The 27,452-nt window shown below is 42.7% G+C and overlaps 1 protein-coding gene across 2 annotated transcripts in view; it reads right to left on the reverse strand.

Moving 5' to 3' along the window:
* ssbp4 (single stranded DNA binding protein 4) overlaps positions 1–27,452 on the reverse strand; it is an 86,466-nt gene that overhangs the window by 12,694 nt on the left and 46,320 nt on the right. For both annotated transcript variants that reach the window (XM_062423786.1, XM_062423787.1), the window contains exon 5: positions 6,537–6,626. In XM_062423786.1, the coding sequence (XP_062279770.1) occupies positions 6,537–6,626 (90 nt within the window). The remainder of the gene's footprint in view (positions 1–6,536; positions 6,627–27,452) is intronic.

The raw sequence follows: 27,452 nt of genomic DNA on the forward strand, positions 1-27,452 counted from the left end.
GTATAAGAGCGCATGCTTTGGCAGAAGAGATGAGCTTGTACATACGCGTGAAAACAATACTGCTCATGAGCAGAAACACTTATTCATGGACTCACAGCCCTTTGTGAAAGCACTAAAACTGTAGAACTCTAGGGCTCTTACGACAGGTGTTTCCTATCTCTATGAGACCACTTCATGTGAGAAACTGTCATGTCTTCAATAAAGCCAAACAACAAGCATCTCTTCAGTGTTCTGGAAATGTTTGTTTAGTTGTACATACAGTGTACTCCGGATGTGTTGGCACAGTTATGACGTTTGTACCGCTGCCATTGTGGTTGTTCTGCTTCTCAGTGTGTGTATGTTTTGGGTGGTTAACACCAGCTGTACTGGCTTGCTCTGTCTCTCAGCAGGTTCACACTGGGGCTAATGCAGCGCTAGCTCTGTCTGACCTCAGAGGTTATTGTTGTTGCCGAGCCAGCCTGCCTGTGTGTGTGTGTGCATGTCTCTAACAAGACACCCCTGCGGGGTCTGGCTGCACTGACCCAGCTGCAGCAGTCTGCTTCTCCTCTACACACACAAACACACACAGCCTAGTTTTCATCACTTAGGAGGACACTGCTTTGACTTACAGTAATTTCTTGGAGCCTTTTCCGAACCAAAACCATAACTGCTACATGCCCAACCCCAACACTAACCCCATATTTAATCTAGAAATTTAATAGTTTACCTTGTGGGGACTAGATTTTTGTACCCAAATTGGTGGTGGGTCCCCATAATGTGACTGTGTGAGCTGATTTAGTAAGAAATACATTCACATACACACACAGTGTTCCTCTCTTGTTCTTCTCTATAATGTGCCATAATGGAACATAGCTCCTCTGGCTGGGCCTCCCTAGGCCTTCCTGCTATTACATCTGAATGGGCCAGCATATGGCCTTTATGGCTGTACTGTTCTCTCTACAGGTCCCTGCAGAGAGAGCGAGAGAGAGAACGTTTCAACTGTCACAGAAGTGCACGCAGGGCCAGTTTGAAAACTATCTTGGTTGGTGAGCGTGCGTGTGTATGTGTTTGTGTGGTGTTGTTTGTGTATTTGTGCAGGAGCGGGGAAGAAGGAGGGGGACAGGGGGAGCGTTAAATGAAGCAATTAATAAAATCATTTTCTACCCGGCTAAGGAGATAACAGCTTGGCACAGTACCACAAACCCATCAACACAACCCCCTCGCCTCCCCACCACTCATTTCAGCTTAAGGAAGACCCACACCGCTGCCCCTGATGGACCACTAACAGAGAGAGAGAGGAAGAAGAGGAAGGGGGGGGTGGAAGAGTACCAGTCATCCAAGTTTTTTTTTTGACTGTTTATAGCTAACACTAGAGGGCAGTGTGTAACTGCAGTGAAACTATTGGACATACACACACACACACACACACACACACACACACACACACACACACACACACACACACACACACACACACACACACACACACACACACAAGCAGAGACCGAGAACACAAAGCAGCCTGCATCACTGAACACAACAAACAAAGCCAGGAGGAACAGCACTGCACACACACACACACACACACACACACACACACACACACACACACACACACACACACACACACACACACACACACACACACACAGACACACACACATATACACACACACATATACACACACACACACGCACACACACACACACACACACTCATTGTCATTCCTTGCTAACATTCCAGAGAGAGTGGCGGTGGCAGCAGTAGGTCTCCAGTTAGCTCATGGTATATAGCATGGCAACACGTCAGCTCAGAGACGGGAACACGCTATCAGGGGTGTTTTCTCCCTGAGGACGGTGGTGAAACGCTGACAGCCATTTAAACATGTTAGGATTGCCACAAATGATTTATATATATCTGTGATCCCCTGCTCAGATGAGAGCAAACGTTCAGCTGAAGTCACACCGACACACAGAGAAACGTGTGTGTAGAGTTCTCATGTCTGTCTCCAAACAGATAAAAACACCCCGTATCGGAAACACGCCGCTGATAGGGATGAAGCAAATGCAGTGTGAGACAAAGGCTACATTCAAATCAGTGTTTAACCGTAGTGAGTGTTATCAACGCGTGTGAACTCGGTCTAACTGTAGTCACAGGCAGACAATGAATAGACAAAACATTTTTCTGAGGACAGCCTCTCATTTTTTACGTGTCTGTCATTCCTCTGAATGGCGGGAAGGAGAATTGTTAGGTATCATTTCTGTCACTGTCCTCTCAAGGATAAGCAGTGATGATAACAGTCAAAGACGGTTCCTCTACTCGGTGGGTTTAGTTCAGGCAGAAATGAAAAGTTTCGCCAGTGCATTCTCATCTGTGTCCTTTAGCATCCGTCTTTTAAAAGCACTTTTTCAGATATGGCAGTAGAGGAGATTAAAATGTTTCACAGAGATTTTTAGATACAACCAGTTTGCTTCTTTTGTCCAGTGGTCAAAGATCGTGAACGCTGTTATGTCTCACTTTGGTAGATTTCAACTGTTTGGGCAACATGTGCGCTGATTTGTGTCCTAAAAAAAGCCCCTTAACAACCCTGCAATTTTCTTTCTGTCCCTAAGCGACCCAAGATCTCAACCAGACCTCATTGAAACACTGACATTTGACTTCTGACCCCTTATAGATAATAAATAATACCTGCACCGCCATTCTTCATTCCTCTCTTCACTTTCAAAAGCCCTTCACCATTCGCCACTTATGTGCATCAACTGGCCACAATGAACCCAGAGATCAGTCTTACCTTTGATAAATAAATTACTGAGAGCAGATGTCTCCCTAATTCACCATGTGCCTGCCATGTGTCAGCTTTGAACGGCTTCTTAAATTCCTCTTTGATACCTGCTTGCTTGTTCTTAAATGTGTAATCAAGCCTAATCCTCTTGTTGTGCTTTTTTGGTGTTGTCCCTGAAGAGCTGCAATTACCTGCAGTAAAACATACTGCCCTTGACTTTGGATCCTTTTTTTGGCAAGAGGAGTGATTCCAGTCCAGAAGAAAAAGAAAAAAAAAAGGCTGCCCCACCCCAACTGGTTTATAGACTTAACGGAGCACATTAAGTTTTTTGAGTACCTGACGTGCCACATGTAGATCAGGAGGGTCAACAAAAGAGGGATTTTTAGGGTATTATTTGACAGATGGACCATAAAATCTCTGAAGAGGGCATTTTATTTAATTTGCTGTTCCCTGGAACAGACTCCTAACACTTATTTATTCAGGTCTCTTCAAGATTTTGGTCTCTTTTCCTCATCAATCAGTCCAATTGTCTATATACATCTGCTGCATAAAAGCTTGTAGAGTAAATCCCAATTCCAGTTTCGTGACCACACATCCATGAAAGCCAATACAAAACATTTTTGACAGTCTCCTGACGTCTCAGTGTCCTCTCTTCTCCTCCACTCTCTGCTGCTTTATTTTCCCTCCTCCTCCCTGTCATTAACTCTGTCTCTCCTTGCAGCCTCTCCCCCCCACCGTCCCTCCCCATCGTCTCCCCCCTTGCTTGTCCCCCCCAGAGGGCCATGATGCAGCAGTGATGGACTTTTGCTGGGAGGAGAGGAGGATTATACACCAAACGTATACACCGCACAGATCCTCGCACCAACACAGCATCTCTCTCTGTTATTTGGCCACACTTTCCTTTTCTTCTTTCTCCTCTGTCTTCTTACCTAAAGCATGTCTCTCTTTATCTAGCCTTTTTCCCCCCGCCGCAGGAGCGCAATGCCTGGCTTGTCCTGTGACCTACAGATTAGGGGAGCAAGGAAGCGGTCGCCCTACTCCTCCTTCTTTTTCCACCTCCATTTTCCTCTACTGTCCCTCCTTTTGCCCGACTGTAGCCAATAACAGTTCTGGGGTCACCTATGTTAATTACTGTGCTAGTGCAACTGGGAAAAATTTCCACAGCACACACACAAAGCGCATGTGAACAGTTCACACACAACAGAGTCAAGTGAGTAAGCATGTGTCAGTGAAGCGTATGAGAGCGAGAAAATAATAGTTTCAAAGACAGGGGAAATGGAGAGAGTGAGGAAATGTCATGCAGAAGGATGCCAGGCGTACGAAGGAGAAAGGAGAGAGGGAGAAGGTGTCGAGAGAAAGCCGAGCCTGAGTTTGGATGAGAAATGACTAAAACACAGAGGAAATTCTGTTTCAGTCGATACAATCCATTCATATCTCTGCAACAAAAATATGAAAAGAACATGTCTGAGTCTTGAGTCTTCTGCACTCAAACACTACAAATGTGGAAAATTCACACTGCCAAATGTTACTGACCTTAACTCCAAAGTGCATGTGAGAGAATATGAGTAAAATCTCAATAAAGGAAATATTTTAAAAAAATAAATCAGCCTTGCCTTCACCTGAATGAATAAATGAATTGCAGAAACTCAGTAGCCTGCACTTTCAGCGTGGACTGCAACCACATTAGTTCACCAGGGAATGAATGTCAGCTACCAGGGAACACAGTGTGTGTGGTTTCAGCTCCAGCTGAAGTTGAAAGATGCGATGTGAACGCACTACGGTACACTTAAAAAATCTCTCTTGATTTTGGGATATCTGATGTTAAGTTTAAAAGAGGTGCAGAGAGCATTTTGTCAGTGTGTTTGTGTGCAATCCAGACTCTCTTTTTGCACTTGTGTTTTACTTGTTTTCTTTACCTTTGCCTGCTTTTGCTGCCCAGATTAACCGAGTTAAGTAGAAAGAGAAGAGAAGAGAAGTGCTGGAAAAAGAAACCATCCCTTCTTTCTTCTCTGTCTCCCCGCTGCCTGTCCTGCCTGTCTATCTATCTATCTATCTGTCTGTGTGCACACTGGGTCTATTTATGGAAAGCAATGTCACTCACGCAACACCATCAGATAGCTTTCTCCCTGGCCTGCTCACTGCTCATACATCATTAACATTCTCCACGACCCCGCCACGCACGCACACACGCACACACATACAGGCAGCACAGCGCATGACATGCTGCCAATCAACCAGTACAAGAAAACGCAGGCAATTGGCTATACAGCTGCACACTGTATGCACACACACATCAGGCATACTGAACATCCACTGGGAAGAAATTTGTAAAACATGTTGAATCATTAACGCAGAGAGCATCCTGGAATACTGAACATTTGTTATTCTTGCAAGTGAATAACAAAATATAAAAATACCAAACGTGCAAACAAAATTACCAAAGCGGCGGCTATCATTTTTATTATCGATTAATGTGTCTTTTTTTCATTTAATCTAATAAATAGTGCAAAATATCAGCCTTCAAATAGCTTGTTTAGGGTAACCAACATTCCAAAATCCCCCAAAATGTAATTAAAAATGATATAAAACAGAGAAAAGCCGAAAATTCTCACATTTTTAGAATCCAGGACCAGACATTCTTATATGACAAATTAGTTACATGTTTATCAAAATAACCAAAGTTGGCAAAAATAATTCTATTAATTGACAAATCAATGACTTAACTAATCATTTTATCACATTTTTAATATAAGGGTTAGGATGAGAGTGTTTTATCATCACACGTTTCAATTCTCCCATCCATAAAAACATAGGCATAGGGGTATACTGTAGGTGTACATTTTTGACCATGGACACATAAATGAGACAAATGACTGTTGCAGGTGTCAAACTTTTGATCTGTTGGCAGCGGTACAGTCTCTATAATCAAGAGACCCTCCGTCTGTTCTGCCCATTAAGGAAGACAGCCAGATTTAGTCACTGACTCCTTTGCCTCCATAAAAATATAACTGTTCCCAGATCTTGGACAGGTAATTATGTGATGTGATGAAATCTAATGTTTGCAAGTTCCTGTTAGTGCAACTACTCTCTCACTCACTGACTGTCTTCATAATAACGTTGCAGATTAAGACGTTTGGCTTTACTAAAGGTAGCGCAGCAATTTTTCTTCATTTCTCTTTTCAACTCAATGAATGTCTTTGGGGCTCAGATATTTTAAAACCTCAATTTTAACAGTGTTACTAGTTTAATGTGTGTCAGAGTGTCAAATAAGGCTTGCGTGTGTGCGTGTTTGGATATGAGACAGAAAAGAAAGAGTGACGGAAAGAGAGAGAGAGAGAGAGAGAGTGTGACCTCGTCAGCCTCCGAGACAGCCTTCAGAGAACAGTGATGACAGGAGGAATTAGTGGAGCAACATAAACCAGAGAAAACTCTCTTTTCCTCTCCTCTCCTCTCCTCTCCTCTCCCTTTCACCTACACACTAAAGCAATGTTTCATATTTGGGCAAATAGAACAACAGCAAAACTCAGAGCTCAGACAGAGCACCAGGAGTTAACAACCCGAGCGTGGACATATGGGACAAAGGCAGAGAGACAGAGAAGGGAACACATCTGGACAGGGATTAGGACAGCTAAAGAGGCTAAAAAAGGAGGAGGAGACAGAAAGATAGGCTTAGCGATGGCTATGGGAGGGGCGGAGGGGCTGTCTGGGGGTGTGTGATGGGTGGAGGTGGGGGCGGGTGAGGGTTGAAGTCAGAAGTAAAGTTATTTTTCTTACTTGAAAGAAGCCCGGGGGCATGGGTCCTCCTGGCATGCCATCATTGGGTGGCATGTTGCCCATCACTGGACTGGGGGCAGCGGCTGCACTCTGAAAACAAAAAGGACAGCATACTCTCAATTTTCCTGTTTGGTGAAGCAACATTGCAGGACAACGTAACAATCAGCAAGGTGTTAAAATAAGTTCACTGAAAACAATGGAAAAACAAATGCAGCTGGAAAATAGTTTGCTCCAAAAACTTCCAACCCTGTTCCAGTGGACCGAGAAAGGTTTAGATATTTAAGGGTTATAATAACACACTTAATATTACAATCATTTGGAGCTAACTATGAAAAATTGACAACAGAGAGAAGACATGATCTGAAAAATTCAGAGCTTTTACTTCTGACATTCACTGATTGAGTAGAAACTGTATGAATGAATATGTTACTGTAAACCGCCTGCTCTTCATGTTTCAAAATCTATTTTTGAAACCCCAGACAAAATTATTTCAAATGTTGTTGGGCAAAATAAAGAATAGGAGAATAAGTTAAAAATATAAATATAAAATAATATAAAAAGATAGAGGTATTAATCTACCTGATTTGCAAAACGATCACTGGGCAGAACAACTCAAAATAATAATGTCATGAATAACTGAAGATTTAGATTCAGTGTGAGTGGGAATGCAAACAGAGTCCTGTCCAGTACCACAAGGTTCGATACAATTCATGAGCCAGATAGAACAGAGAAAAACCCAAAATAAAGAATGAATGGGTTGAGAAAAAATGGAAAGTATGATCTAAAATAAGGAATAAGCTAATAAGAATTTGAATATAAAGAGTCCATCCAGTACTGATATTGGCTTGACAGTGGGCCGGTGTAACTTGGCCAATTATTTGATGGCCAATACTAAAGTCATTCCAACTATTCATTCAAAATTTAACCGACTCGCCCAGGATAATTTTCATCAACTTCTACAAGTCAGACATTATATTCAGAAAAAAAAGAAATGGGTAAACACATTAAGGAAATCTGAAGAGGAAAAGTCTACAGAGCATTGCAACACAATCATAAGAATAAAGATTTGGATTATAAAAAAACTGGGAACTTTGCTGAACTCAAGTCATTTTTGAAAATAAATGGTATGAAATGTGCTTGTCTGGTCATAAACTGACAAAATGCCCAAACTGGAGGGAGTTAGACTCGAAGGTCAAAAACAGGTATTTCAGAAATCCACTCACAGCAGCTAAATAAGTAAAATCTCCAGAATTATGTGGGGTTTGTGGCCACCAATGAGACTTCTCACATATATTATGAGGCTGTCCAATTATGCAAAGGCACTGAGAGGATGTTGAAAATGAAACAGAACTAATTTTGGATACAAAATTAAACTTTGACCCAAAGTTATTCATCATAGGTATCCCCTCAGGAAATCAAACGGTGAAAATGAAAATTTGTTAAGGACTCTACTTTTAAAAAGCCAAGAAAACTATTACAATCCTATGGTTGCAGCCACAACCCCCAAAACAAAAAAACAATGGCCACAATAGGTGAATCAGGTTCATTCATTCAGGTGGTCACAACTAAAATGCAGCAGAAAATTGACCTTTTTGCATGCATCTATGGTCAACATGGATATAAGCAATGTCGAAAACAAAGAAAACAAAAAATCTAAAAAAAAAAACCAACATTGTTATGGCTCCTGTTTTTTATTGTTTAAGTATTTTCTTAAGTTATATCAGGTTTGTAGATGATTCTTTGTTTTTTATTTCTTATCCATATTGTCTCTATTCTATCAAATGTATATGTAAAGATAAATAAGACAATGAGGAGATGTTTATTTACTAAACAATGTAATGTATGAACTTCCAACCCTGATTACGCTGTCTGAATGTCTGGACACAAATGGAGCAATTACCATTAACTGATGAGGATATGATTATTTGATGAAGGACACAAAACTATCTAAGAGGAACATTGAGGCTTCTGCTTCCAGTGAACTAGTTTGCACCATCAGACTGCAACAGACAGCCAAAATCGATTGTATCTTTTCAGCAGCAGCTGAACTTGAAAGTGGGGTAAGAAGCTGTCGGTTGTATCAGGTGGTGAGGTTATGATCAGGAAGAGTCGTACAAATGCACAGCTCCTGTTTTCTTCCTCTGATAAGACTCTCGCTGTGTTCAGATCTGCTCACATTTGCTCTTCTTTTTCCTGAGCAGTAAACAAGTCCTTTCCTCCCTAGAAATGTTCCAAACTGACCAGAAAACTATGTGAAAATGTGCAAAACTAAACAATATTAGTCTTCAATGTCAAAACTCAACACTTCCTGCAACTGCTTTAAATTAACTTCCAGCGGAGCCTCAGTGAAGGGCTGAACATCAAACTTTTTTAATACCAGTCAGAGTTCTGTTACAGATGCTGAAAAAAAGTACATTTCCTGATTGAGATTATTATAAATCAAAGAAAAGTGAAGAAAAGAAAACAAAGACACAAAGAACACAAATCTGATTAAGCTTCCAATGCTAACTAAATGCTACAGACACATTTTGCCGGGCCAAAGCAGGTTTGTTATCCAGCCCTGTTCTCCAGTAGATTGTATTTAAGATCCATTGGAATCTGCTGTATAATGTAAAAAAATGTAAATCAATGAGAGATCTTGATTTATACGGCAGCCTTTATTACTGCATACAACGCCAGTTTGAATGCAGCAACCAAATGTATTTCTGGCAGGGTTTCCTTCATCTTTCCTCTCAATTATAATGATTTTCAACGCGAGGGAGAATACAGATGTGACACTCACTGCTCTGCTTTTCTTCCGAGGCAGCGAAACTGACAGACAGTGTTTGGTCATAACTGCTTTGTCAGAGCCCAACATTCACACATGGACATAGTGATTATTCAAACAACCTTTATTAAACCTTTAACACTTGTGCAACTTCTGAAAATCTGACATCACTCTTACAATCAGTGTATCTTTTGACCATGATCAGAGTCTTTCCTTAACTAAGTAATTTTAGATGGCTAAATGTGACCATAACATAACCACAGAGGTGGCAGATCACAAAATGCTTATATGATTCAGTTAGGAAAGAGCTGACAAACCTCTTTTGAACAGGTTGGAGGACTTGTTGCACAATCACAGAGGAGTGCTAATAGAGTTTTATTCCTGCGTTGCTTAAACAAAAACCTTTTATCTCCAGAACAATCATAGACTTACATCCACTAAATGTACACACACACACACACACAGTGCTAGTCTCCTGCCCCTCCCCCACTGTAACTAGAGCTTCATTCACTTCCAGAGCAAACAATCCCTCCATCCCTCAGCTGACCTGCATGGCCTAGACACTAACTAACAGGCCCCGGGGCCACAAGGCAGGACACACACACACACACACACACACACACACACACACACACACACACACACACACACACACACACACACACACACACACACACACTGGCAAGAGAGTGTGAATCTGTGGGACTCTGAACAAAACATAAGAGACTTACAGACTGTGGACATGGACATATCCACAGGAGTCAGACGCAAGCAGAGAGTGGAGAGAGAGAGAGAGAGAGAGAGAGAGAGAGAGAGAGAGAGAGAGAGAGAGAGAGAGAGAGAGATGAAAAAAGAGAGGGGGAGACATTAAAACCGACAGAGCTGGCATACAAGAAAGAGAAAGAGAGAGAGAGGTTTCTCTCAAAGGGTGATGAAAGGTCGGATATTGAACAGTCTGCTAAAGATGCTTCTACGTGTGTGTGTGTGTGTGTGTGTGTGTGTGTGTGTGTGTGTGTGTGTGTGTGTGTGTGTGTGTTCCTCGTAGCCTCAACAGTAGAAAAGCATGAAGAGGAAGAAGTCAACAGTATCTACTAACTTAGAAAAAACAGTAATGACAACAGACAATCTAGCACTGTCAAAATTAACGTGTTAAATATTTAAAATTGATTCAAAAATTAACATCTTTTTAATAAAAATGAATGCAATTAATGCATTACTGTCTTCCAGAACCTGGGCTCAATTTTAAAGCTAGAGTGAAGATACTAGTATCATATGAAACTAGATGATCTAAGGGAAACCATGCCATGCTAGCTTGTCAAGAAGGAGGCTAAATAACGCTCCAAAGTTTGGTGAAGGAAAAGGGTCCTTTAGAACTTTTTCTTCCATTTGTGAATCAGAATCTTTTCTTGTTCATCTTTCCCATTTTTGTGGACTGTAGTGGACCTTGATGAAATCCAACTGGCCCTTATACATTTATGACATTTATAGTTGTTTATCATCATTTATATTAGTGCATATAAGAAGTTATTGCTTTCTAAGATGATATCTAATTTTAATTGCCTTGACAGTTTTAAAATTCAATTAGCACTTTAACATATGGGCCTGGGCTTTTTAATTATTTCTATAAGAAATATGCCTTTCAAGCAGACAGTAAATGGCTTTGATGGTTTTATTGGAAATCTGTGGTTCTTGTTGTTGATTATACATTCTGTGATATTCATTTTAATGTCCATTATTAAAAGGTAAGGTTAATATTCAGAAGAAAAAAAATCGCCATTAATCACAGCACACTATGCGATTAACTTGTTCATTTCTTTTAACCAATCCACAGCCCTAGTACAGACATGAAGGCGGGATAACAAAATGCAAAAATAATTTGATTGGGGTTCACCGACAAGATGATATATGAAAAAAAAAAAATTTAACTGGATGCATTGTTTTTGCCTTTTACTTCAAATACATCTGGTTGCCCTTGTGGACTGGAGGTCATATCACAACATCCCTGATTCAATTCCAGCTGGGGAACTTTGCTGCATGGGATCCATGTCTCTCTTCCCATGTTTCTTGTCTATCTCGACCAATAAGATCAAATAAGAGTGAAAAGAAAAAACTTTGTAAAAAGTAGACTTCCCAGCTGTGCATTTGTATTTCAGTGGATCTTGGGTCAAATGTTGGTGCTCTGGCTCTCTGTCTTTCACTGTTTGGGTGCACCCATAGTTTATGTATAAAGATGGACACAGCGAGGTTTGATGTGACCCATTGAGCAGCCATTTGAAGACCAGAGTTGTTGCTTATGGTAACTGCTTCTCAACCACAAACACAGTACAACTACAGGTCCAGAGAAAAAAGTCCAAAAGCAGGGGAGAGCACCAGGTGAGCGAACTGTCAATCACAGATGTGATTATTAGAGGACAGGAGTTGAGATCGTAGTGACTCGTTGAAAAAAAAAAAGATTGACAAAGTATTTCTAGAGCGAAGTTGACATTTTATGAACGAGAGTCAGTTGTGGCCAGATTTTTTGGAGCATCGCACTTTAAGATATTTCCACATTAGCTATGGATGGGGTGTGACTATCTTCTGATCCCTGTTGGGCCTCTCCTACGTTTAGTCATGGGTACGTTTTCAAGTATGTTTTCTAGAGGTTTGTCTTGGACGCATGGACACCCCTAATAGCAGATGTAACAGATGAAATAACCCTGGGTGAATATAGTTTGATAGATGGAGCAACTTCGTTTTATGATCTTCTACAAAAACACAGTGGGATCTAAGACACTGCTAACCTCAACCTGACCCTATAAAGTATGTAATTGTGAGCTGTCATCGAACAAAGGGACAGCAAAAACAATAGGCTAAACACTGGTTATTTACACACATGCATGCACACAAAAGCCAACACACACACATACACACACACACACATAGTTGAACAGCTGTAGCGTATCAAAGAGCATTATCTACTCAGGGATCAGTAGAGATACAGAGAGAGAGAGAGAGAGAGAGAGAGAGAGAGAGAGAGAGAGAGAGAGAGAGAGAGAGAAGAGAGAGAGAGAGAGAGAGAGAGAGAGAGAGAGAGAGAGAGAGAGAGAGAGAGAGAGAGAGAGAGAGAGAGAGAGAGAGAGAGAGAGAGAGAGAGAGAAAACAGGGGATGGAAATGAAAATGAGAAAGGATGGGAGAAGGCCAAAGATGGCTGGATGAACGGCAGGGCATCTCAGGGAGAGGAGGAAGAGTGAATGGAAGTGGTGCTGGCATGTAAATATGTGTGTATTTGTGTGTGTGTGTGTGTGTGTGTGTGTGTGTGTGTGTGTGTGTTTGTGTGTGTGTGTGTGTGTGTGTGTGTGTGTGTGTGTGTGTGTGTCTGTGTGTGTGTGTGTGTGTGTGTGTGTGTGTGTGTGTGTGTGTGTGTGTGTGTGTGTGTGGCTGCCTCAGCCAGTCAACGAGGCTCCACAGTACTCAGGTGAAGCAGCAGCAAAAGGCCCCTTCTCCTAGTTGCCATGACAACTCCGACCTCAGCTCCTGCTCTCCAGTGCCCATTAAAACCCTCAGGCGTCAATCATCAGTATGGCCAGGGAGCAGAGAGAGAGGGGGGGACAGAAAGAGTGAGAGAGGGAGATGGAGAGCGAGGGAGATAGAGAGAAAGAAAGAAAGAAAAAATGAGAAAGAGAAGAGGAAGAAGAAGAAGAAGAAGAGATAAAAAGAAACAGAGATGGAGTTTAAAGCAGCCTGTGGCTTTTGATAGCTGCCCTGTTTGCCACTGCTATCTCCCTCTTTCTCTGCACACAAACAAACCTGACACACAATACCTGCAGTGTTAACTCCTCACACACACATCACACTCCTCTTCCTCACTCTCCCTTCACCTCCATGAGACCGCCACCGAAATCACAGCTACATTTCACGACTTAATTTTCATTCATTTCAAGCCACATTCTTACGCAAGCCATCTTCATTCAGTCTCCACGTTTAACTGATGATCCTGCTTGTTCACAATACAGCATCTTCAGTCTTTATTTTGCATCCCTCCATCCCTCCTCCTCCTCTTCCAAAATGGAAAAAGCTTCTAAATCAATTAAGAATTCAATATTTTTTTCTAAACCTAGAGCTATAGTCCATATATTCTCTCTTGTATGATGTGCTCTGTAGTGTGGTTATTTAGCTTAAGTCTAAGTAATATTTAGTTAAAGAATAGTTTAGTTTCTCAGGGAAAAATTATTTTTTATCCTACTTGCCCATTGAGAGAGAAACTCATTGAAGCCTTTTTCTTAATGTCTCTGCAAGCAATTTGAGCATGTTAAAAGATCTGTGCTTAGCTTCCTGTGTGTGTGTATGGAATCAAGAGCAGATCAGCACAAAGGCTGGGAAGCACATTTTTAATTTTTTTTCTAAATCACAAATGTGATTAATATAGATATTTGAAAGTGCTTCACCTTGCAGAAAAGTATTTATCCAAAGGTTGTCTTGTATTAACACCAACCACAACCATGGTCACATGATGCATACTGCGGAGATGAGCTTATTACTGTTGTCACCACATTAAACAAATGTCAACCACAACTGTCATATATGGTGGACACATATTGCCTGTGCATATATTGTGTGGTATACGGTAATATAATGAAAATGTCGGAGGCTACGTGTTACATTCAATAATCTGCACACTTCCCCCTTCAATTAACTTCTGTATTTTCTGTGTTTGAAAGTGTCGTCAGTCTCAAGACCCAGACATAAAAAAAACATACTCTTTGTTTCATATTATATTTCTATCAGTTTAAGTAACGGAGCACAGGCAGGCAGATCTCACTATTCAACACACCTTCGAATAGTATTCAGAGACTCTAAAAAAAACCTTGAGGAGTTTGTTTCATTTTGGGTAAACCGGAAAAAAAAGTGCAATTCCGTCATGGGGCTTGTATTTGACAATTTCCTCTAACAGAAGGGGTCTGCTCTCCTCTGACCCCTGGCTGTGATCCTCTTTAGCTCCATGGCGGAGGCTGGCTAGCTGGCTGGCTGGATGTCCCACAGACAGTGAGTGAGCGGCTCTATCTGTACGGTGATCAGACCTCGGCTTCCAGGGGGTAATGGATCTGCTGTTATCTGGGTCCAGACAAGCAGGCCAACACACTGCTACCTGCTGGCCACAACAACACTGATACCGACCTGTTAGTGGTTGTGCAACTGTGTCTGTGAATATGTGTGTGTGCTTGCAGGCCTGCGTTTCTTCCGGATCGCAACGGCTCAGCTGGACCTGCCCGGCCTGAGCGCACAGTCTTGGGCAGCCACCACAAAGACACAGACACACAGAAACACACTTAAGTGTTCACAAACACATAAAAATGTTAAAAGTCCATACTGACACCCTAAGGCTCTGAACAAATGGACACACAAATGCAGTCCAGTCCAACCTATCTGTGAGCTTACATTATTCACACAAGGGCTCTGTGTGTGACTCTGCTGCCGTCTCTTTTCCCCTCGTATTCTTTGTTCCACAGCTACACAAAAAAGCACAAACTGTGAATACTGCTGAAAAACCAGACAGGTTGAAGCTGTAAATGTAAAGAACTTGTCCTTGATGTGAGAGGGCTGCAAATAAAGAGATGCGGTTTAATCAGGAAAGGGACCAACGCTTCAGTTACAACTCAGTCTGTGCAGGGCAAGGATGAACAGGGATACCTATAGATGGATGTGTTCATGCATGAATGAATACTCCATTGTGTGCCTATACATGTTTCTGTTCGGTTGCTTGTGTGGCTTGCAGACTGACTTGCAGACAAACTGCTGGTCTCATTTTGCCTTGTGCGTCTCCATAATCTCCGTAACCAAACCAGGAATTCCTCGCCACGTCCCTCTTAACCGTCATTGCCGTCACACTCTCCTCCCAATTCTCCCATACGTCCTTCTGTCACAGCCCTCCTTCTCCTCCTCTTCCCTCAACTTCAAGTGCCCCAATAACTCTGTCAGTGAAGTCAACTCTATAAAGATTAGCGGAGAGGCAGGAGTGTGTGAGCAGACAGACGGGCCTAATCGATGAAAGACCGAGAGCTGCTCTTCTCTGCCAGGAACCCGACTCCCAACCCTGCGACATGGAAATGACCTCGACGGCAGGAGCCACTCCCTGCACAGGCATGCATACACACTCACACACACAACAGGTATGCTACTAAATACATGCAAACACAGCAAGTCTGCACAGGAGTACGCTGTATATACCACAAACACAAACACACACACACACATGCCGCAGCCTTCCCATAGCTCCAGCAGCTGTTATGTCAATCAGGTGAATTAATTACCGGTAAACAAATCTGCCTGGGATCCCCCCATAGAACACACACAAATACAATGAAACACACACACGCACACACCCCTCATCCCCGTACCACCATCTCCTCCCAGCATCAGCGCCCTAGGAGCCTGGAGCTGCCTCCCAGCTACCCAGGCACCGCTCAGAGCTGGAAGCCCAGAGGGAAGGCACTGTTGCTGGGGGACGTCACCAGGCTCTGCCCCTGCTGCCCTGGAGCACCTGCCTTAACTCCCGCTACTGTCTCTCAGGCTAACCAATCAACCTATGGCAATTCACACGTACTAGCTGACAGGAAAGACAACACACTGTAGAGTACAGGTGGCATAAACACACACGTTTGCACACACATGGAGCAGACACCTGAAAAACTACTCTGAGATTAAACAAACAAATGCAGAAACAGAGACGATCCTGCTCGTTGATTCCTGTCTCCTGTAAACATGATATTGATGCGGTGGATCTCTGTGAGCTAGATGGCAGCTGACAGACTTAAGAGTGGAATGCACGACACATGACAGACATAACAGCACACACAAAGAAACACACAAGGAACAACCTAAAATAAATAGTTTTAGAAAGAATAAAAGTCAGATTCCACTTTAAATCTGCCCTTTAGAAAGATTGTAAAATCATATTTAAAGGATTTTTTTACTCCTTATGGAGACGTGACATTGAACTAAAACAGTCAAATGTTGAAATCTGGGAACAAAAATCACATAAAGTTGGCAAAAAAACATGCACAGTCAGACATCAAACAAGGTTTAAACAAGCGACCTGGACAAGGAAAGAAGTCGAACAGTAACATTTTCACTCCCAGCACAGTCAACAGACTGACTGTCTGGTTCAACTTTAACCTACTGTATTGCCGTACTTGTACAATCATGAACATTTCAGGTACATTGACTTTTTGTTTACTTCCAAACAAAGTGGTTTACATCCTCTGTCTCAATTATTGACTTGTTAACCACTTCTCTGATTGTCTGATCAAACCTTTTAATCCTATTCATTGATGAAGCAATGTTACGTTTCCCCATTACTTTACAATGCTTTCATAATCAATAAAAATAATGGCCGACTACAAAAACAGAATGAACTTTTCGATATCGCAGCATTAAGTGCAATAAGAAGACTGTTGAAATCAGGAGGCGTATGCAGAAATGGTTCTGTTTGAACCGACTTAGTGCTTAACTATCAAATAAGAAAAAGTGACATAAACTGAGTAAAAAGTATATCGATGGAAAGTAATTTAGCAGCTAGCCTCCTGATATACACAGAAAACGGGCATAAACACACACACACACCCAGAGGCCTTTATTGGCAGTGTCGGTAGTTAATGACCAAAGGTTGACGATGGCCTGCTGCTCGCTCTGGTGACCCTTTCTAACATAGGTCCCCCCTGCTGGCACTGCTCTTTAATTGCATACACACACACACACACACACACACACACACACACTCTCTGATATGCAGCCCCCGCCCCCTCAGCCTGTGGCCTTTCACTCCCTCATTAGGCAGTTGGTGTTGGGTGGAAAGCCACGAGAGAACCAGAGGACAGGGTGTCATGATGACGCTCATCCATACACACACACAAACACACACACACACACACACGCACGCACGCACGCACACAGACTTTGAATGAAAGAGGCAGACTTGCACATGCACTCAAAGCTATATGCCTAATTGAATATTATTAATGCTGCTAATTAGAGAATAATAGAATGCTTGGAGCTTGAAGACAAAGTGAACATGAAGAATACAGTGGAAGAATGTAAGGTGTGTCTTTGAGAGGGGGAAGCGACAGGAAAGATGATGAGTTTTATCATGCTGTATCTCTCTCTCCTGTCCTCTGAAATAACTGGCTGGTGTCACGCCACCATGGCTCTTATTCCAGACAAGGAGTCTGTATCCAGCGGGGCTTCAGCTCTGCAGGTCAGCAAGGGCTGCAGATCAGGGTGGAACAGGTAGATCATCCTCTCAAAGGCCACTTCACAGGTGATGGCACACATACACATACAGACACCCTAAACCCTTTTGACACTGATAAAGGAAAGTGATATCTGGGTCATTGTTTGATGTTGTATTTTTCTTCTAGGACAAATGTAAATAAATGTTCAGTGGTGAAATGCATCTGCAGTAAGTGGCACCTTATGTCAGTGCCTCAAAATCAAAGAACAAGACTGTCTTTCATCAGCTGCCCTTTTACACTGACATTAAATAATGACACAGAGAAAAGTCCATTATAAAAGAAGCGCAGATAACTTCTGCTCAGCCTTAGTAGACCAGAGTGCAAAGCAGCCAAAAGACATGTCACGTTTTGCCAACCAGGCAAAAGGCTCCCTTTTTTCAGCGACAAAACCTCAGCCTCTGTCACTGCTTTCATTGTCACTTTTTACTCTTTCCACCTACACAAACCAAAAAAAAAACCACAGCAGAAAATCAACAGGTTCACAGCTGCTGTCTGGGGTTTGCAGTAATTCTGGGAAAAAAGCAGGAAATCACAAACCAAAGCAGCAGACAAGTGACATCGAAAGAAAGCTTGATGCCACAAAAGGTATGTAAATCATAAATGATTCATCGCCAAAAAAAAAGACTCCAGGAATGCATAGGACATCTCCGACTGATGATGAATAACAGCATTAGGATCCAGCACTGACAAGTACTGTAGATTTGCACACACATACAGTTACACACACTCTCAAGTACACTGACACACAATCAAGACCAAGCACATACAATGTAGGTGTGTGTATGTATGTGCACTCACTACACACAATGACATTTAGCGAGCAATACCAAGTGACATTTACATATCTGCTGATGTTTATTTGCTAAAAGTTCAGACATCTACAGTACGTTCATGTTCCCACATCCTACTAATTGTTTACACTAGATTACAGATACAACTGCTTTTTAAAATCAAATGTCTACTAATTTAATTCTGTGTGTGTAAATATTTGCCATGGCTCTGTCTATTCTGCATTAACGATGTTTCATATTGAGTAATATTTATACAGAGATCATGTGCAAACAAAATAGTAAGAAAAGGAAAATAAATAAGAATAAGACATGAGGAAAATGTTAGAAAGAGTTTTTACAATGGGAATTAGATGCAATCTGCAAAGTGATTGTTTTCATTGACTTCAGGAGCTGCTCATTTTTGCAGACAGAATTCTTGCAATAGAGTTTTTGCAGAGAAACAAAGTCTGTATGAGCACTCACGTCAAAAAAGCTCCAATGAGTTGAAGGACTTATTGTATCAAGAGAAACCAAACGGAACTCTACTCTATGTGAAAAATGTTCAAATACTTCTGATTTATTTACGTCAAGCTACCAAGTCAGTGTAGAAAGGTGTAAAGAAACTTTTTTTGAGGTGACAATCATAAACACATGTACAGGCTGAAATCTCTGTTAATTCTGATACGGTTTATCTAACCTACAGACTCACTTTCACACTTGCTACTGTTGGAATCAGTTACAACTCAAACTTTGCCAAGATTTAATAATATAACATAACACTTTATCAGCCAGACCTCCTACGGGACTATTAAAAATGAAAAGAGTCTCTGGCAACCTTGTTAGAAATATCTACCTCCTCCTTATTCTTTGGCATTCTTTCATATTCTCTCGATTCTCTCTCTCTCTCTTTTTTTACCTTCTTTTCTCATGTTATGCTCACACAACTGGATTTTATTTCTGCAGAGCTGAGAAGGTGCAAGATGAAAAGGAGAGGGAAGTGGTGGTACCGTATACTGTGAACATAAAAAAAAGGAAAGCGAGAGCTGCCGAGGAGTTGCAGTCGGGCTGTATACATTCCATAGTGCCTGAAGCAACATGGTGGACCTCAAAGCTGAAGTCAGACGTCTTTAGCTCCAAACTGTTAAAGAATTACCATATATTACCCTGCGTAATGTGGTTATAGTGAAAATGAGCTGAGTAAACACTAGTGAGGACACAGAATAAGAGAACTATTGAGTCCAGTCTCACAGCCTAAGACTCAGTTTTACTGTAACAATAGATCCAGTCCAAATTCTCGCCTGTCTATGCTGAGCTGAGTTTGTGAGTCCGACACTTTATGTTTAGCAACCATCAGCAACAGACTAGACATTTAAAACCGTCTCACGGCGGTCTGATCCACTCACCCCATTTCTATTTTAGAGTGTACGTGTGTCTGTGCATGCATGTGTGTGTGCACCGGGCCAGGCAGGAAGAGGCATTCCCATAGGAGCAGTCCTCCCGAGCGCCAGACATTGGGGGGTTGGGCGTGTGAGACACACACACATACAGACACACGCTACCAATTTCCATTTCGTATCCCAGAGGCACCACCATGTGGACCACCTCCACCTCCAAAGTCACAACCATTGCAATCAGATTCAAATATTTTGATAAATATAGAAGTTCACTTTTATAGGATTTATTCAGAGGAATCTGGTTGTGTTTCATTGTGCGTCACATAAAGACAAAACAAAGAGCAAGATAGAAAATAAAGGCAGCCAGTAAATTTAGAAGCTGTGACACATTTGAGCAAACTGTTTCTCTCCAGTCAACCTTTTACCAAAACTATCCAAACTCTGAAATCCAAAACTGATAAATTCAACAACCCAGTGTACAGAGCTGACCGCAGTGAGCATCTCTAGACTTTCAACAACAGACAATAGGACATGTAAAATATCATCTAATACCAAGTTTAGCCCAATCAGCTTTCCTGGTGCAGGTCCTCAGGTTACTCAGGTTTGACTCTTTAAACCCAGTGGCCTTGAGGACCCGGGAGCGAAACAACACCTAACCCCCATCTCCTACCAGACAGGAGGAGGAGGAGGAGGAGGAGGAGGAGGAGGAGGAGGAGGAGGAGGAGGAAGAGGAGGTGGTGGTGAGGGGAGACAGCAAACCACATTCCCAAGACAATGGACGGTCTGTGGGACTCACTGAAACTCTGAGGGCCCTGGGGCACATTGAGGAGAGAGGAGAAAATGGAGGGAGAAAGGCGAAATAAATAAAGAGACGAAGACATTAAGAAGAAAGAAAAAAGTAAAGAAAAGTAAAGAAAAATTAAGAAATAAACGGTCCAAATTAGGGAGGAGGTGCCAGAGACAGGGAGTACTGGCACCGGAGAGAGAGATGTGGAGATGATGAGAAAAAAGAGTTTACATTAGAGCAAAGTAAAGTAGGGTCACCTTGTTTTATGTGTCAACGTGTACCATGTTGTGCTTTGTCATGTTGTAATGTACAAAGCAAATATGCGAGCAGCAGAGATGGAAAAATCATTCTCGTCAACCTATTTCAGGGTTTCCCCCCGAGGAAACTGTTCAGCAGAGATGGTAAGTCACCCTGATGCATCTCATCTCATTAAATAATTACTTAGATTACTAAGATGATTTAGACGATGCTCTTAACTGGAGATGTGCAGAGAGCCCAGTATTTGTATTTGTATGTGTATTTGTTGAGGCAGCAAAATTATTTGTAATTGTATTTGAATAAAAGTGGAAAAATGTGTTTTTTGTTTTAATTACCCTTCTAATTTTAAGAGTTCAAATAAATAAAAACAAATGAACTATTTTTGCAAATGACAGTCCCCACTCTGGGTCTCTAACCCGGGTCCAGACACTGGACAACTGAACTGACCACTCAGCCAGAGCTCAGCTCCACCAGACACACTGACCTACAGCTATTTATACATCCCTGACTCAGAGATAGACAGCAGAGTAGAGCAAAGGAGAGAGACAGAGACATCGACGTAACCTCACTACGCTCAGGATCCTGACCTGTACGCTGTTATTTGACAAGTTTTTTGTTTCTTCTCAAAAACAAATACTATATTTGTATGAAATAATTTACCAAATACCATATTCAAATTCAGCCCCTGTTACTCTTAACAACAGCCACACTCACTGAATATATGTCAATTTAGTCGCTACTGCTGTTATTACCTGAAGTGTGTCTGCCTCAAATATGAAACACTGGCAAAGCCTGTAGTTGTAAATACAAGCAGGAGATATGAAGAATTCCTGACAGCTCTGATATCTTCTTACTATGCGAGGCAGCTGGATTCGTGAGATCACATAAGATCACACGTGAATCCATCTTGTCAGGCTTTGGGTTAGGCGCTTATGTTCGAACTATTGGTGCTTCAAACCAATCGGTGTCATGAATCCAGCTGCTTAGCAAAGTAAGACAGTGATAGAAAGAACAAACCATGTGTCGCGTCAGGTTAGATCAGGTGTCATCTTCCACATGACAAACGGATGTAAGTGAAGGTAACTGCCAAAATAACAGCAAACTAAATAGTAAGTAAAGTAAATAAAACACCAATACATTTTCCTGATACATTCATCTGTGTTTCAACTTAAACTTGATTTATAGTTACAGAAGTGGTGAGGGCTACTCATCCACAAAAACATAACTAAATGTCGGAGTTGCGTTGGTGACAGCGATACCACCTTGACCCCCCCCCCCATATACTGTGACTGGCAGCTTATGTTTTCTCTTTCAAGTTCATGAAGATGGTAATAGGAGAAAGACTCAGCAGTCCTCTCCTCTTCAGAAACAGACATCTACAAAGCCGTTTCCACTGCAAATGATCTGCTCTTTGTGAACAAATAAAAGTAAACAAGAGAATGGCACTAAAGGTTAATACAAACTGATTATGTATAATATTATACATCTAGTGCTGCTTGTGGCGCTACCAAATCCAACACTCAACTACACATCAAAACCTACACTGAAGGAATCTACAGCACAACGCTTGTTAACCCTTTTGTATAAAGCATGAAACTGTTGTCATACTTACCTGAACTAAACTCTACCCAAGGAGGGAAACGCTATTCGACACAAGGGTGGAGCAAACCCAAGTTATGACAGTGGGACGTTTTCCTATACTTCTCATTTTGCCGACAGTACCTGAATGCAGCATTAGGTAGTGAACACAATGACTAATAATAGAGTAGTGGGAAGGGAGGATCAGTGATGGTCACAACTTGACCTGCCTGCTTCTTCCCTACCTTCTTACAGTATCTTCCTCCCTGGCATCCCACCTCCACTGTCCCCTGCCCCTGTCTGTCCCTGGGAGACACACTGGGAGATAAACAGCCTCGGTGAGACCCGCTGACCTCTGGACCACCAGTCGACAGGCTCCCAGAGTTCAGCAGGACCTGACACACAATGAGATCTGACATTAATGTGCTCTATTTGCATTCTTGCTTCCAGCAACTATTTCGGTTGCCAGGCAGCGCAGCTCATAGCTTGCCATAGCTTGTTGTCAGAGACAGCGGCGTCAGGGAGGTGCTCTTTCAGGAATGATTTAAACTTCCATTTCAGTGACACCCGCCTTTCATCCTCCACACGAGACTAGACAGAGAGCATTGAGCAGCTAGTTCTCGTCCGGCTATACGGAGGTCAGAGAGCCAATACTTCCTGGGTCGGCCCCGCACTGTCATTAGGACCGAGGTTGACAAATATTTACACTGAGAGGAGAGGGAACAAGGAAGAGGAGGTAAAGATTTACGGAGAGCACCTCACTTTCTCTTAACACGAGCACACATGTAGGCAGGCGAACTCTCACCAGCATTGCCATCAATAAATAAATAGAGGCTGACAGAAATATCCACAGCATAGTCTCAGCCAGCATAGCACAGCAGTGGCACGCACAGAAAGACCCAGAGAGGAGACGACACACACACACACACACACACACACACACACAGACTGAGGCATGAAGATAAAGGCAGAGAAAGATAGCAGCAGAGAGAAGAGAACAAGAAGGAGGGAAATAGAGTGAATAAAAGAGAAGCAGAGCGAATGTGGAAAAGAAAAGATTTAAAGAAAAAGAAAGAAGATGCCTCCGTTCCTTTTGTCTGGCCTCCAGTGGGTAGAGAGGATTAATAGCCGAGGTGAAACATGCTTACTGTTCACTCCTGTTTGCAGGAGGGGGTTGGGGTTATGTTCTTTGCCCCCACCCAAATCAAGTCACAGTTCCCCCCCCCCCCCCCCCCCCACACACACACACACACCCACACACACACACACACCCCCCACACACCCCTTATCCTCTGCCCTATCACTCGGTCTCAACTTCTGGTTCTGATTTAGAAACAACCTCCTCTAGTTCACCACTCTCCCCTTCTTCTCCTCAATTCATGTCTCTCTCAGCATGTGTGTATATATGTGTTTGTGTGTGTGTGTGTGTGTGTGTGTGTGTGTGTGTGTGTGTGTATGTGTGTGTGTGTGTGTGTGTGTGTGTGTGTGTGTGTGTGTGTGTGTGTGTGAGAAATTCTGTCTCCTGCAAATGGATACACCAACACGTGTGCAGGCACAGCCTGAGACATTTATGCCCCCTGTGTGAGTTGTGGTTACACACACACACACACACACACACACACACACACACACACACACACACACACACACACACACACACACACACACACACACACACACACACACACACACACACACACACACACACAGCATGTAGCACCCGAGATCATATTCATGGAGAGACACATGCTCCCCTTCTTCAATGATTAGTCTAAATATGCCAGTGATCACAGAACGGCAGGAAAGACCCAGTACACATGGAGCTACACAAACACACACACTCGAACACCATTCCCTCTCTCCTACTCCAAAACAGACACACACACTTTTCATTTGCTGCTTCCCCTCCGAGCAGCGCCGGCAGGCTGCCAAGCTACACATAAACATGGTGCATTGCATTTCGCAGCCTTTCTGCAGGTACAGTTAATGCAAACACAGGAAAATATTTAAGCCACATCAGCGCCCAACTCCCTCTGAGTTGGAACCGAATCTTCTGAAACTTTGCTTTTACCATCAGTTCACACCAGTAAAGAATAAAAACATCCGTGACTCTTGTGTGGCTTTCCAGTACAAATATGTGTGTGGCCTTCCAGTTATATTTCATCATTATAAAAGGTGGAACTTGATCAAATATGTTAATGGTTTTTCACGTACAGGTTAGCATTTAGCACTGTTAGCGCTGTAGCCTCTCAGGAGTTACTGTTGTGTTACTATTGGGTTTCTTCTCTGTTAAGCTGTAAAAGTTAACACACAGGAAAAAAGTGAAAGTCCCTCTGTGACTAAGAGTGCTATCTGTTTACAGAGATGGCAGTCTGACTTGAAGCATTTCACAAAACCGGCTACAAACTCTTCAAGAACATGCAGCCACATACTTTCAACAAAAACAAAAATATGTCTGGAAATCCGTTCAGAATAAACTCAAGTGAAAAGCCTTCTGCTGATTTTGATTTTGTGAATCTGTGTTGTTTCTGCAGGACGTTGACCTCACTACACTGCGTGTAACTTTCAGGCTGCGCTTTAGGGGGCAGAGATGGTCTGCAGGTTTTCACTTCAACCAAACACAACATCAGGTGATTTCACTGATTAACACAACTTCAGCCAGAAAGACACACTGGGTTGGTGCCGCCTCTCAGCTCACCGCGCTTTTAAGTGACGTTGGAAGAAACTTGTTTTTCTGGCCGTGACATTGGTCCAAATATATTCACTCATGTTCATGATTTGCTTCTGTGATCCACAAAAAGGAATGCTTTCTACCAGCACATAATTAACAAGTCACTTACTTTTTTTCTACTTACATAACCAGTTCATCTGCTTCTTAAATTCTTGATTAATCAATGCATTGTTTTGTCTATAAAATGCTAAAAGACAGTGAAACATGCCCATCACAAGTACACGACTATCACATAAAACAAAGAAAAACAGCTGGAATGAGAGCATGTTTGGCATTTAACTTTAAAAGTGACTTAAACAATTAAGTGTCGAAAATTGTTGCTGATTAATTTTTCCGGTGATCAGCTAATATATTATCAATGAATCATTTCAGCTCTAACTAGGACTCATTTTCCTATATAATGGCAGCTCTGTTTATATTATTTTTTCTGCCAAAAGTATAATTTTAGGATGTGTTACTGCATCCAATTAGTCTATAATTGTTCCATAAATAAAGCATTTGATTCCGACATTGAAATTCAACAATATTTGAACATATATCAACAATATCTTCTTCCAGGGTGACCGTCATCATTTATATTGTCTTTTCTTAAAACAAATGAATTTAAATGGGTTGAAGAGAAGATTGATATAAACTGGGGGGAAGGACAGTGACTCATGGGATTGCAAGCACACAGCCACACATATACATAGCTCACACACGCACACACACACACACACACACACATACACATACACGAATGCACACATTTACATATGACCTGCACCAGAAGCGTGATTATATGACCCTGGGAAGATCGTTTACACACACGTTTCCACACCCTTTAACACACACTGGCCTCCTGCTCCTCCTCTACCCCTCCCACCTTTTCTCTCTGCCCTCTCTCCCACCTCTTTCTCTTTCCTCTTCCTCTTTGCTTTCTCCCTCTTTATATCAAACCTGAACACGAACAGGCTGCACAGCCCCATGGGGAGAAATGGGGTCGTTTGCCTCCGTTATCTCCTTTTCTCTACCCCCCCCCCTTTTTTTTACCCCTTCCTTAACTTACTCCCACTTCTCTCTCTTACTCACTCTCTCACTCTTTCTCTCTCCACTTCCCCCTCCCCCAACAGCCCTCAGCCAATGGTGTCTGGGTGTCAGGCAGCTCAGAGAAGCTGTTGTCATGGTGACGGGGCTCCTGTCTGTGCTCTGTCCCTCAGGCATCCCAGATCCAGAAAGCAGCATCGTGTTTACGTGAGAGGAGAGGAGAGGAGAGGAGAGGAGAGGAGGGAAGGGAGGCAACAGGAAAACAGTGCATAAGGGACAGAGAGGAGGAAGAAGAGGAGGAGGAGATAGAAGAGGGAGAGAGAGAAAACTGCCCCACTTTGACCAGCTTTTGTTCTGCTGTGTCTTTTCTTTTCGTTCGAAGGCCTTGCATGTAAGCACGCATGTGTGTATGTGTGTGTGTGTGTGTATGTGTGTGTGACAGACATGTGTGGCCCTGTAGACACCCAGGCATCTCACACCCCTATTCCTGGCACCTCCACCCAATCTCTGACCTTTCCTGGACTCCAGCACGCAGACACACACAGGCTTGACCCAGCACACAATCACAGCTCTTTATATGCCCCCATGCACACACACACACGCAGAGACGCTCGCGCACACACACACACCCAGGATCATGTAACCCGCCCAAAACACTTGCACCTGGTGTGGCCTAAAATAAGGTCCTCAGGCAGCCATGTTGCAGGGTGGCGCAACGATGACAGCAGCTCCAAAGGCCTGTGTTAACCACCATGCCACTGAATAACACACACACACACACACACACACACACACACACACACACACACACACACACTCACAGTCTAGATCATTTACCTCCAGGGGGCATCTGTTGCTGATTGGTCGCTGCCATTGTCTGTGCCCTGACCATGATACTTGCAGTATGCAGGTTTGCTTTTATACATTTTAATGCTTGACAGAGTCTGTGTGTGTGTGTGTGTAAATACACAACTATTCCCATACAGCAGGTGTTGAGTGGCACCCCAGGCCCTCCCTATAATGAACCCCGTCAGCTCCTGTATCTGTATCAGTGGAGGCTGATCGCTCTCTATACAATACACACTTGACTTTTTCTTCCTTTTCACAGGACAATCCAGCACATTAATTGCAAGGTAAACAACTGAAGAGCAGCGTCACCCCCACAGGAGCACTTTCCTCTCCTCTCCTCCCTCCCTCCTGTTCCTTCCTCTCGTCTTTCTGAGGCGAGGCTGGTTAAGCCCCCCTTCAGAATCAGAATCTGGACAAGCACCAGTTGGAAGCTAATCCGGCTCGCCGACTGGACCCCTCCTCCGAAACGGCGCAGCGGGGGTGGACTG

The sequence above is a fragment of the Scomber scombrus genome, chromosome 8, assembly GCF_963691925.1.
Source record: "Scomber scombrus chromosome 8, fScoSco1.1, whole genome shotgun sequence".
NCBI classification, from domain to species: Eukaryota; Metazoa; Chordata; class Actinopteri; order Scombriformes; family Scombridae; genus Scomber; species Scomber scombrus.